The sequence below is a fragment of the Capronia epimyces genome (genome assembly GCF_000585565.1).
Source record: "Capronia epimyces CBS 606.96 chromosome Unknown aczIQ-supercont1.2, whole genome shotgun sequence".
NCBI lineage: Eukaryota > Fungi > Ascomycota > Eurotiomycetes > Chaetothyriales > Herpotrichiellaceae > Capronia > Capronia epimyces.
Genome location: NW_006912905.1, coordinates 1,858,545 through 1,870,210, shown reverse-complemented (window position 1 = coordinate 1,870,210; position 11,666 = coordinate 1,858,545). Strand labels below are relative to the sequence as shown.

General features: G+C 52.8%; 5 protein-coding genes across 5 annotated transcripts in view; 4 read left to right on the top strand and 1 right to left on the bottom strand.

The window, feature by feature from the left end:
• Positions 1-1,850, top strand: part of A1O3_02492 (uncharacterized protein) — a gene marked incomplete at both ends in the record, with an annotated part of 2,837 nt that extends 987 nt beyond the window's left edge. The window contains 4 exons of the mRNA XM_007732632.1: positions 153-527; positions 611-735; positions 941-1,436; positions 1,725-1,850. Of these exons, the coding sequence (XP_007730822.1) occupies positions 153-527; positions 611-735; positions 941-1,436; positions 1,725-1,850 (1,122 nt within the window). The remainder of the gene's footprint in view (positions 1-152; positions 528-610; positions 736-940; positions 1,437-1,724) is intronic.
• A 941-nt stretch (positions 1,851-2,791) lies between these two features.
• A1O3_02491 (uncharacterized protein) lies at positions 2,792-4,627 on the bottom strand (the record flags this gene model as incomplete). The annotated part of the gene is made up of 4 exons (XM_007732631.1): positions 2,792-3,155; positions 3,655-3,932; positions 4,100-4,383; positions 4,567-4,627. The coding sequence occupies 4 exons, from the start codon at positions 4,625-4,627 to the stop codon at positions 2,792-2,794; spliced, it is 987 nt and encodes a 328-aa protein (XP_007730821.1).
• Positions 4,628-6,565: 1,938 nt separating this feature from the next.
• On the top strand, positions 6,566-7,144 carry A1O3_02490 (uncharacterized protein; the record flags this gene model as incomplete). The annotated part of the gene is made up of 2 exons (XM_007732630.1): positions 6,566-6,718; positions 6,875-7,144. The coding sequence occupies 2 exons, from the start codon at positions 6,566-6,568 to the stop codon at positions 7,142-7,144; spliced, it is 423 nt and encodes a 140-aa protein (XP_007730820.1).
• A 621-nt stretch (positions 7,145-7,765) lies between these two features.
• A1O3_02489 (uncharacterized protein) lies at positions 7,766-8,844 on the top strand (the record flags this gene model as incomplete). The annotated part of the gene is made up of 3 exons (XM_007732629.1): positions 7,766-7,945; positions 8,003-8,287; positions 8,419-8,844. 3 exons carry the CDS (start codon positions 7,766-7,768, stop codon positions 8,842-8,844), a joined length of 891 nt encoding a protein of 296 aa, XP_007730819.1.
• Positions 8,845-9,779: 935 nt separating this feature from the next.
• A1O3_02488 (uncharacterized protein) lies at positions 9,780-11,371 on the top strand (the record flags this gene model as incomplete). The annotated part of the gene is made up of 3 exons (XM_007732628.1): positions 9,780-9,812; positions 9,932-10,057; positions 10,160-11,371. The coding sequence occupies 3 exons, from the start codon at positions 9,780-9,782 to the stop codon at positions 11,369-11,371; spliced, it is 1,371 nt and encodes a 456-aa protein (XP_007730818.1).
• Between the last annotated feature and the right edge of the window lie 295 nt (positions 11,372-11,666).

Here is an 11,666-nt window from a genome sequence, read left to right as displayed (position 1 = left end):
TTCCTCCTATTCCTCCTATTCCTCCTATTCCTCCTATTCCTCCTATTCCTCCTATTCCTCCTATTCCTCCTATTCCTCCTATTCCTCCTATTCCTTCCTATTCCTACCTATTCCTACCCTACTACCACCTATTCTAACAAACCATCCACAAGTACACGGGCAAAGAAATCCAGGGCACCGAGGAGATCATCGACGAACGCATCCTCGACTTCTGCCAAAAGATCAACCAGCGATGGTGTTCGGACGCGGCAGAAACCCGAGCCTTCGACATTGGCCGGCGTATCCAGTACCTCGCGGTCGACTCGATCACGCACCTGTGCTTCGGGGCCCCGCTGGGCTTCATGGACCAAGACCGGGACGTGCATGACTTCCTCTACACCATCGAGAGCCAGCTGCCGATCGTGCAGCACTTTTCCGTCATCACCGAGATCAACACCCTGTTGGAGCGGCTCACCCGCATTCCCTGGTTCAGATCTCTCCTGCTTCCGTCGGCGGCCGACCAAATCGGCATCGGCCGCATCATGGGGGTCGGTGAAGCTAGCTGCGCTGTGCCGGGCAGAGCAGCAGAGTTGATCCCTGAGACGCTGGAGCTGAAGCTGACCATTCCCAGATCTCGAAGAAGGTGGTGGACGAGCGCTTCCTGCCGACTTCGCCGCCGCGCAACGACATGTTGGGTTCGTTTATCAGACACGGGCTGAATGCGAAGGAAGCCGAAGCGGAAATCTCGATATCTCTGTAAGTCGTCTAGTATTCTTTGAGTGAGGGGCTATGGTGAAGGTCCGTTACCAGCCTATGGTGTTACCATTCTATGGTGAAGGTCCATAACCATCGATGTTGCCAGGTGAAAGGAAAGGTCGGAGTGGCCGCACGCAAAGATGACGGATGATGAATGATGGATGACGGCGGAGGTTAACTATCTATCTTATCCTAACCCGCACAGAGTCGCAGGTTCCGACACCACAGCCACGTCGATGCGAGCCACCCTCCTAGCCATCATCACCCACCCCGTGGTCTACGCCAAACTCCAAGCCGAGATCGACGCCAACATCCGCGCCGGCCGCATCTCCAGCCCGATCCGCGACCAAGAAGCCCGCGACCTGCCGTACCTCCAGGCCTGCATCGCCGAAGGGCTCCGACGCTTTCCTCCCATCACGCAGCTGCGCGAACGCGAGGTGCCTCCGGAGGGCGACGTGATCCACGGCCACGCCATCCCCGGCGGCACCTTCATCGGCCTGAACGCCTGGGGATTGCAGCTGGACCCGGTGTACGGCGACGACGCCGACGTGTTCCGTCCCGAACGCTGGCTCGAGGCCGAGGCTGACCCGGACCGTCTGCGTCGCATGCACGACGTGCACGAGTTGATCTTTGGCTATGGCAATACGCGGTGTTTGGGCATTCGTATTGCCACCATGAATCTGAACAAGATTTTTGTCGAGGTAAGACCTTGTCCGTATGGTGTGCCATGGGCAATACTGTATGGATGTGATGTATTTCTACTTTCTACTTTCTCTCATACTTTCTACTTACTTTCTGTTATACTCTCTACTCTCTGTTATTCTTTCTACTTACTCTCTATTATATCCTTTCTCCTTTCTCTATATACTTTTACTTACTTTCTGTTATTCTTTCTGCTTTCTAGTTGCTGTTTGTTTTTTATTGTTGGCTGTTGGCTGTTGCTATTAGCTATTAGCTATTATCTAAGCTGACCATAATTCTTCTCCCAGCTTCTCCGTCGATTCGACATCTCCGTATTACGACCACACCGACCATGGCGGAGTATTTGCTATGGTATTTTCTTCCAGAAGGACTTTGAGGTCAGGGTATCGAAGAGGCAGGGACAGGTGAAATGAATGATCGAGAGAACGGGTGGGGATATGTGCTCGGATGGACATACAGAGAGGGACATACAGATAGGGGGAGGCATCTAGTTATAGAGAGGGAGGGACATATAGAGATGGGGGGAAAGGAGAGGAACAGGGAGAGACAGAGGTACACAGAGAGGGAGAGGGATGTAGTCGTAGTGAGGGAGATAGAGAGAGGTAGTGATAGAGGTACAGAAACAGGGAGAGGTATAGAGAGAGGAGACAAAGGGCTGAACTGAACTGAATCAAACAACATGCTACTAGATTATTATCTCCTGATTGATTTTAGACACCCATACGATGGCATTATAGTATGTTATTGGTATATTATATGGTACAGTACAGGACATGTAGTATACAGTACAGGACATGTAGTATACAGTACAGGACATGTAGTATACAGTACAGGACATGTAGTATACAGTACACACTATAGTGGTAGTGGCAGTGGTTATAGTAGTGGTTCTTGCTTGGGCAGACGGTATATTAACGGCTTATGGATATTAATCAACATGTAGATAGTATCCAGTTGACAGGAGCCAAGTAGACCAGAAGACCAGAAGACCAGGAGAACAAGTAGAATAAGTAGAACAACATAATATATACGTAATAATATACAAGACGAAAACTGCTACCAGACTTGACTGGAATGGACTGGATTAGACTAGACCAGACGGACTGGTAGAAGTTGAATCGTGTCTTATACGCATAAACCAAACTATAGACTGGAAACTGAATAAGGCAGAGACAAAGTAAAGACCAAAGCAGAGACTAAATAAGGTAGAGACCAAAGTAAACGGTTCCTGTAGTATTCGTATTCGTATCTATATTCATAACGAATGTGTTGACCGGCACTATAGATGGCATTCTCCTGGGTGGTGGGGGCATCGATCAGTCCTGGGCAATCTAGGAGAAGGGGAGGGTGACTCCTACTTCTCCTCGTGGTCCTGTTTCTGTTCCTGTTTCTCTTTCTGTCCATGGTCATGGTTCTCGTTATGATTATGGCCCTCTTCCTCTTCATAGTTATGGCCCTCCCTCTCTTTTCTCAAAATCTCCCTCACAGGCCCATAACTCGACTCCTTCAATGGGGCAACCAGCGCCTCGATGTCGACAAACTCCTCGACCCGTCGGCCCGCGTAGTGGGTGTGGGTCATGACGGTGCCGCCGGGGTATTGGCCGTCTTCGATGACTTGGAGGATGGTGTCGGCTATGTCCTTGGCCGACAGTTTGATGGATTCGTCGAACTTCCACGCGGCTTTGATGTCGTCGGTCCAGAGGGGGGTGTCGACGAGGCTGGTAGTTAAGGGTTAGTGGTTAGTAGATGTGCTAGTAGATAGTAGGAGTAGGGAGAAGGTGTAGGTAGATGGTGTAGGTAGGAGGTGTAGGTAGGAGGTGTAGGTAGAAGGTGTAGGTAGGAAGTGGTAGGTGGTAGGTAGTAGGTGGTAGGTAGGAGGTGTAGGTAGGAGGTGTAGGTAGGAGGTGTAGGTAGGAGGTGTAGGTAGGAGGTGTAGGTAGGAAGTGGTAGGTGGTAGGTAGTAGGTGGTAGGTAGGAGGTGTAGGTAGGAGGTGTAGGTAGGAGGTGTAGGTAGGAGGTGTAGGTAGGAGAGTGTAGGTAGTAGATAGTAGGTAGGAGGTAGGTAGTAGGTAGGAGGTAGGAGGTGTACGTAGGAGGTGTACGTAGGAGGTGTACGTAGGAAAGTGTGGGTAGTACGCAGTATGTAGTATGTAGGAGAGCCTAGTTTGGTAGGACATGTTCATTGGAGTGGTCGACAGGGTAAAATGCTTGACTCACCCAGGACATACTGCCACAATCTTAACATTCTCCTCCACATCCGCCGGCTTCATACACTTGACAAACCCCACCACGGCATGCTTGGACGCATTGTACACCGGACTCGGATACAGCGGGTACAAGCCGGCCATGGAGGCGACGATGGCCACGACCGTCTTCTTGTTGCGCGGGAGGCTCGCTTTCATGCCGATGCGTGTCAACTTGATGGGGTGTGACGCATTCACGTCCATCAGGGTGTAGCGGTCGGATTCTTCGTCGGTGAAGAACGAGTAGGGGCCCTGGTGATCAGATATCAGATATTGATGTCAGAGATCAGAGATTAGATCAGATATCAGATGTTAGAGATCAGATGTTGAGATCAGATGTTAGATGGCAAATGTCAGATCAGATCTCAGCCTCCCTCCTGTAACCCAACTGAAGAGATGCGACTGTAATCCTAACCTACCTTTTCAAATAATCCTGCCCCTGCCACATAGACGTCCGGCACATCGCCAAACCGGTCCATCGACACCGTGACCAGATGGTTCAAGTCGGCCCAGACCGCGACGTCGCATTGGGTGAAGATGACGTGACCCGATTCCGACTCAACATGGGGTTTTGATCCCGACTCAGCATGGGGTTTCGAGTTCATCTTGACAAACTCCTCAGCCGCCGGCGTGAGGCGCAGGTCGGCGATGATGACCTTGTTGTTCTGCTCGACTGCCAGCTTCACAAATTCAAAGCTCAATCCTGATGCCGTACGTGTCAGTGTCGGTGTCAATTTGGGGTCCTGGCTTCACCGCTGCGGATACATGGGCTTGGGACTGGGGACTGGGGACTTGGGATTGGGGACTCGGGATTGCGGACTCGGGATTGGGGACTGGGGACTGGGGACTGGGGACTGGGGACTGGGGACTTGGGTGTCTGACTGACCGCCGCCGCCGCCGGTTACCACCACGATCTTCTCACGAAGGGGGTAGTCGCCGACCGTCATGATGATGGTGATGATGATGGTGGTAGTGATGATGGTGATGGTGATAGTGGTAATGGTGGTGGTGATAATGATAATGATAATGGATGTAAAGTTGGTGACAGATCACAGATCACAGATCACAGATCACAATCCACCAAAAGCCGACTTTGGACTGGCACTCCAGAAAGACGAAGGAGGTGAAGCAGCACTGGCAACCCAAGAAGGAGGTGAAGTAGCACTGGTCGTTCACGAACAAGGTGAAGAAGGACTGGTATTCCACCAAGGAGGCTGAGACGAACAAGAACAAGGCTTGTATGGGTGTGGGTGTTGGTGTGGGTGTGAGTATGGGCTATCTCACCCGTCCCAGTCCTTGTCTCTGTCACCGTGTCCGTCCCCGTCTCCGTATCTGTCTTTGTCTCTGTCTCAGTCTCTGTCCCAGTCCCCGTCCTCGTCCCTGAGGGCGGTTTCTGACCAAGACAGACAAAGTGATACGGGAGAGCGAGAGCAGCCAGGCAAGATGGCGAGATGGACATTGTCCGTTTCCGTTTCCGTTCCGCAAGAGTCAGTCGTCACAGGGCAGTGCAGTGCAGTGTCAAGTCAAGTCCAGCTCAGCTCCGGCTCCCATAAGACCGGCGTGGCGTGGGCAATTGTAGTACTGGATGGACCGGACTGGACTGGACCGTGCTGGACTGATCAAGCTGTGTTCTGCTCTGATCTGCTCTGCTTACTCTGCTTTGCTCTGCTTACTCTGCTTTGCTCACTCTGCTTGCTCTGCGTCGAGGGCTCTCCGCCGACAGCTTCATGTGTGGCTCTTCTCTTCTCTCAGTGTAGTCTGACATGCTTGCTGATACTGATGCTGATGGTAATACCGCCGCCGTTGCTGCTGCTCTGCTAGGTGAGTCACACGTGCGAATGGCGGCATGTATGTCTGTATGTCAGCATGTATGTCCGTCTGTCTGTATGTATGTATGATGTATAATGTATGATGATGGCCTCACCATGCAGCTGCATTAACCAAAACACCAAACAACAGCCAAGCACTGTACCTAGTAGATCCTAGGTGGCTATATCTACTTTACACCAGACCGACGATCGTATTGATACAGTCTCAGTCTCGGTCTCACTCAATCTGGAAATGAATGGAAATCTCAATATGCATGCTGACTCAACTCACATCTCATTGCGCCGCACCAATGCACGTACAGTATAGGACTTGGGGGCCTAAGGCCTGTCGAGTGGTGTGCACGGTACTTTATACGTTGTGCTGAAGCCCGCTTCATGTGATCTATTTCCAGTACACATCGACACTCACCCACCTGCACATGCCACAACCGCCCCTCAGTCCCAAACAAAAGGTTGAAGGGATGAGTTTTCTTTTTCAGCGTCATCAGGAATCAGGAATCAGCACACCGCCCTTGACAGATGCATCGTGCCGTCATGTATGCCACGCTATGCAATGCTTCGTGACGCCAGTACTGTGCAGCCCCGGTTCTGGGCTGATGAGCAAGATACAGTGCGTAGTCGGCAGGTAGACAGTTGCGCTGCGCGATGGCCACTACACCAAGACGAAGATGCTGCAATAAGCTATCAAGGAGATTCGAGGGGCGAGGGCAGCGCCAGATCATGTGTGACGTGTGATGTATGTATGATATATGATGTGCGATATACGATGTGTGATATGTGATGTTGCGTCTGTGTAAGTCTGCATGTGCATGTATTTATATGCGTCTAATATGTGTCTAGTGTGTGTCTAGTCTATACAGGCATGTGTATGTGTCTGTACACTCGAAGTGTCTGCCCAAGACTTGCCTTAATCTGCATCACGGCCCTAAGGCTCTGGAGCGAATAGAGTCGCCATTACACGCCCAACACCCCTAACCCTAACCCTAACCCTAACCCTAACCTCAACCCCAGCACTCCCCAACACCAACCAACAACCAACCAACCAACAACACAACCATGCCCGCCAACGAGGACCTGATCCGCGTGACCGCCTTCATCTACCGCAAACCAGGCATCAGCGAGGCCGAGTTCCACCACTACTGGGCCGAGATCCACGGGCCGAAAATGCTAGAGCTGTCTGTGAAGTATGGGGTGGTGGAGTATCGACAGGTGAGTCCCTAGGGGGAGTAAGGGTCTGAGAGAAAAGACAACACAAGAGAAGAGAGTGAGGGCCTGAGATACAAGAGAAGAAAAGACAAGACACAAGATACAGCTTCTTCTACATGTTTGTTCTCTAATTCCTTAACCATCTACTAATCCTCCCAGTACCATACCACCCCCCAGGCCAAGGCGATGCTAGACGCCGCCACCAAAGCCACAGGGAAGGAATGTCACGCCTGTGACGGCACGGCTGAGATGTTTGTCAAGGACATCAAGGCCTATTTGAGCATGACGGCCGACCGGGAGTTTGTCGAGGCCATCGTGCCCGACCAGTTGAGATTCATGGATCTGGACAGGCTGGAGTTTACGGTGGGCTATGAATATGGAGTCATTGCTGGCTCGGAGAGGGTCACTGAGCATACTAGACGGTATTAAGGTAGTAGGTAGTAGATACTACATCCTAGTTCCTACGTACTAGGGAGACCAGGGAGAGGGAGAGGGAAATGGAGAGGGAAATAGAGGGGGAAATGGAGGGGCAAATGGAGAATAGATTAGATGCCCATGCAGATGCAGATATAGGCGAGAATAGCTCGAATAGCTTGATACGAGAGGGAGAGTCAGCGAAAGGATGGCTTACGAGAGCAGGAAGAGCGGGATCTTACATGATACTGCACAGTCCCTTAAGACGGTGGAGAGCTCTCGCCCAAGGTATCTCAGCCTGAAAATGATATTGCTGCGGCTGATATATATATATATATATATCTAGATCTATCCACACAGGTATCGCTGAAGAGTAACCGTCAACGCAATGAGAATGGTACATGTAGAAGGAGGTATCTAGGTACTAATCTATCCGTCCATGTCTTGTCTAGGTCCTAAAACACAACCACAAACGCACCTTCCTAGAATCCATAAGCAGTCTCCCTTAACTTCATATCCATCCAGTCTCCCTCGACTTCAAATCCATAACTAGTCTTCCTCAACTTCACATTCATAACCAGTCTCTCTCGACTCACAGCCCAAGCAAAGCCAACTCTCCATCACACATTCACCACCATGACCGACCTGCTGGAATCATTGAACCAGCTTCCACCCGACTTCTTTGTGCGCAAGGAAGCCTTCACCAAGACGGTACATCGGGACCAATACGACGCCACCGACCCCAGCTCCTCAGCACTCTCCCAGGCTGGCAAGGTCATTCTCATCACGGGCGCAAGTCAAGGCATTGGGAAAGAGGTATACCAGCCCCTGTCACAGTCGTGAGCCCATCCGTCCTGATTCAAATCCCATCAGGGTCTGGCAAAGCAGTTTGCCCGCGCAGGACCCAGGGCCATCGTCCTCGCGGCAAGAAACCGCCCCAAGCTGGCCGTCGCCGCCGACGAGATCCGAAGTCTCGCTCCCGCCGTGAAGGTGGTGTCGGTGCCGACCGATGTCACTGACGAAGCCTCGGTCCGCGCCCTCTTCGATACCGTCCATGCCGAACTGGGCCACGTCGACGTGCTGGTCAACAACGCCGGAGTCAGTCTGGGACATACCACGCTGGAGCAGATGGACCTGGATGAATGGTGGCGGAATTTTGTGAGTCGAAATCGAGCCAATGCAAAAAGAAGAAGAAAAACCTGACATATCACAAACCCTGTACTCATACTCCCCATCAGTCGGTTACCGTATAGGTATGATGTTGTACTCATCATAATTGTTGACTCCAGGACGTCAACGTGAAAGGCACACTGCTGACCATCAAATACTTCCTTCGTCTGCTGGCGGGCAACCCCGGCACAATCGTCAACATCTCCTCTTCAGCGGCATGGAACGAGGATCATCTGAGCGCCGGCTACTGTATCTCCAAACTCGCTGTGGTCCAGCTATGCAAGCAGATGGTGGAAATCCCAAACTTGGTCACGGTTGCCCTCCATCCAGGCATGGTCATGACGGACATTGTGCCCGAGTTCATGTCCAGATTTGCCCGGGACACGCCTGAGCTCGTCGGCGGCACTGCCGTCTGGTTGGCAACCGACCGCGCCCGGTTCATGGACGGCAGGTACATGAGTGCCAACTGGTGCGTCGAGGAGTTGATGGCGAGGGAGAAGGAGATCGTCGCGGGTAATTTGTGTAAGGTAGACATGAGTCATTAGTCTCAAGGAACAGATCCTATCCCCGGCTACTGTAGGCCAGGAAACAGTCCGGCCAACGGGTGATATGATACATTCAGTAGCACCGTATATTGTACTGTCACCCTCTTTCTCCAAGTGTTATCAGACAGCTCTGATAGGCATGATAGGAGGGAAGCATTCCAAAAGCCTCGAGCGCGAATGAAATAGAGCCCGCAGTGCTGGCTTGAGTTGCCTGTTGTTGACGGTCGTCAAGTACATTAGGTTCGACCCTCGTATGTCATAGTAGATTCGTGTTGTACTGACCGATGTTCCTGCTCTGTGGTCCTGTACTGTATCTGTCCGGAGAGGTACGCAGGAATGCAGCCCATGGCGCAAGACAGGATGATGGATGAAAGGCGGGAGCCCAAGGGTAGGATCGGTTCAGACTGTCTGGTGCTGACCCTGACCCGTCACCACCGTATCCACCATCACCGGCGAGGCTGGACATTGGCTCCGGAGAGGAGACTAAAGCATGATGCGTTTTAGTTCATTTTGGATTCCCTGTCACTTACTTTGCAGTCAGCGGGCACCTGTCTCTCCGTGGCGACAAGTCAGTGGTTGCGAGCTGACAGCGACGCAGCAAGCAGACAATCCTGAGCCAGGGCCTGAGCCTGAGCCTGCGCTTGCTCTATATCTGTGCAAAACTCGTATTATGTTTGCGGTAAAGAGCTTGACAATGTTTGGCACTGGCACTGGCATTGAGGAGGTGTGGTTGTCGTCAACTCTTGACACCGACAATGTTCCCCCTCGTCTTTCTCGTTCTAGCAGCAGCGGCCGCCTGCCTCGTACTCGGTCGGTGGGCGTTGTTGAGGTTTGAGACAGAGAGCGAGGAGAGGAAGCTGTCGGGCGAGACTCCGGAATTTCGAGTGGGGAGGAAAAAGAAAAACGGCACCTCGGACCCCAACACGTTCGTCAGCATGTCCAGCCTGATTGAGCACAACTATCCGCGAGTGAGTCCCTTGTGGTGATGGTGGTGGTGATGAAGAATGTGACTGTGACGATGACTGACGGTGACTCGGAGTGCTCTTCAAGTGTACTCCGTATTTGGCTGACCACCTTGATTTTCCAGTTTCAAGACCGCGTCTTCAAGCTGCGAGACCATTTCGGCCCTGTCCATGTCATCCCAGCCCAGTATGTGGAAGCTCTGTGCAACGCACCCGAGAGCGTGCTGAGCTTCCAGCAGCTGGCACGCGAGGTCTGCCTGTTTACCCCCATCCCTCCCCCCCCCGATCTGATCTATCCATCGGTCCATCGGCCCGTCCGTTGTCGCACCCAACTCATGGAAGGTTGTGTTTAGAGATTCTTCGCACGATACACGCTCCTCGCCTCGCGGGTCAACCACCCGGACAACAACACGGTGATCAAAAGCATCCAAAAGAGCTTGTCGCAGCACCTGGGCAAAGCGGTGGCAGAGCTGCACGATGAGTTGCGAGAGGCCCTACGGACCGACATGAGCGAGTGTACGAGCTGGACTCCATTCACGCCCACGCAGATGCTCATCCCGATCATTGCAAAGATGTCCGGCCGCGTCTTCATCGGTCGGCGAATGGGCCGGCGTCAAGAGTACCTCGACTGCATCATCAACTTCACCATCGACAGCATGACAGCGGCCGAGATGCTGCGCCTCGTCCCGTCTTTCACCCACCCGCTGGTGCAGTGGCTCATTCCACACACCTACCGCGCGAGAAGCAAGCTTCGAACCATCCGCCGCCTTCTCTACCAAGAAATTATCACCCGGTCTCGCGAGAGGCACCACGGCTCACTGTATCAAGACATGCTCGTGTGGAACATCCGTAATTCGCCGCCTGCAAGGGCCGCAGACATGACTTACCAGGCACACAATCAGCTGCTGGTCAGCACGGCGGCCATCCACACCACCAACATGCAGCTGACCCACGTGCTGTTCGACTTGGCTGCCCACCCGGAATATGTCGACCCGCTCCGTGAAGAGGTCGACGCTGTCATGCGGACTGAGAAGGAGAAAGAGAAAGACGGTCGACTGGGCATGTTGGCCCTGTCGAAGCTGCGCAAGCTCGACAGCTTCCTCAAAGAGTCCCAGCGCATGAACCCTCTGGGGCTGCTGACTTTCGAGCGCAAGGTCATGTCGAATCTGACCCTGCCCAACGGCCAGACCATCCTCAAGGGCAGCTATATCGGCGTGCCCACCAGTGCCATCGCAAAGGACCCCGCCATCTTCCCCGATCCGGAGAAATTCGACGGCTTCAGGTTTGAAAGGCTGCGTGCCGAGCCTGGCTCCGAAGCCAAACATCAGTTGGTCTCGACCGGGCCCGACGCGCTGTATTTCGGGCATGGGAAGCACGCTTGTCCTGGCAGATTCCTGGCCGCGATCGAGATGAAGCTGATCTTGATCGAGCTGATCTCTCGTTACGATTTCAAGATGCCGCATGGAGAGACGCGCCCGAGGAATATCGAACTGAACTCGGGCGTCATACCAGACCCACAGAAAAAGATCCTCTTGCGCAGGAGAGATGCAGTGACTACAGTCTAGGACGGAGGTCGAGAAGGGAAGGGGCGAATGTGAGAAATCTACACCATCCCTTTTCGTTTTTTCCCCCGGACCTCAAGCAGAGGCGTGCAATAAACTATGACCAGGCTACCAGCAAGCCAGCATGTGAATTCTTTTTTGGGTATTCGGCTCGGAGGCTCTGTAACTCGCGTCGCTCTTGGTAGAACTTCGCTGCGGCGACAAACAGGAAAACTAGCATTGAAGTGGCCACCCTGTCGAACTGGCTCAACAATCGCAACCGACTCCCCTGAAGCTGGGGGCTGGCTGGTGTGTAGAT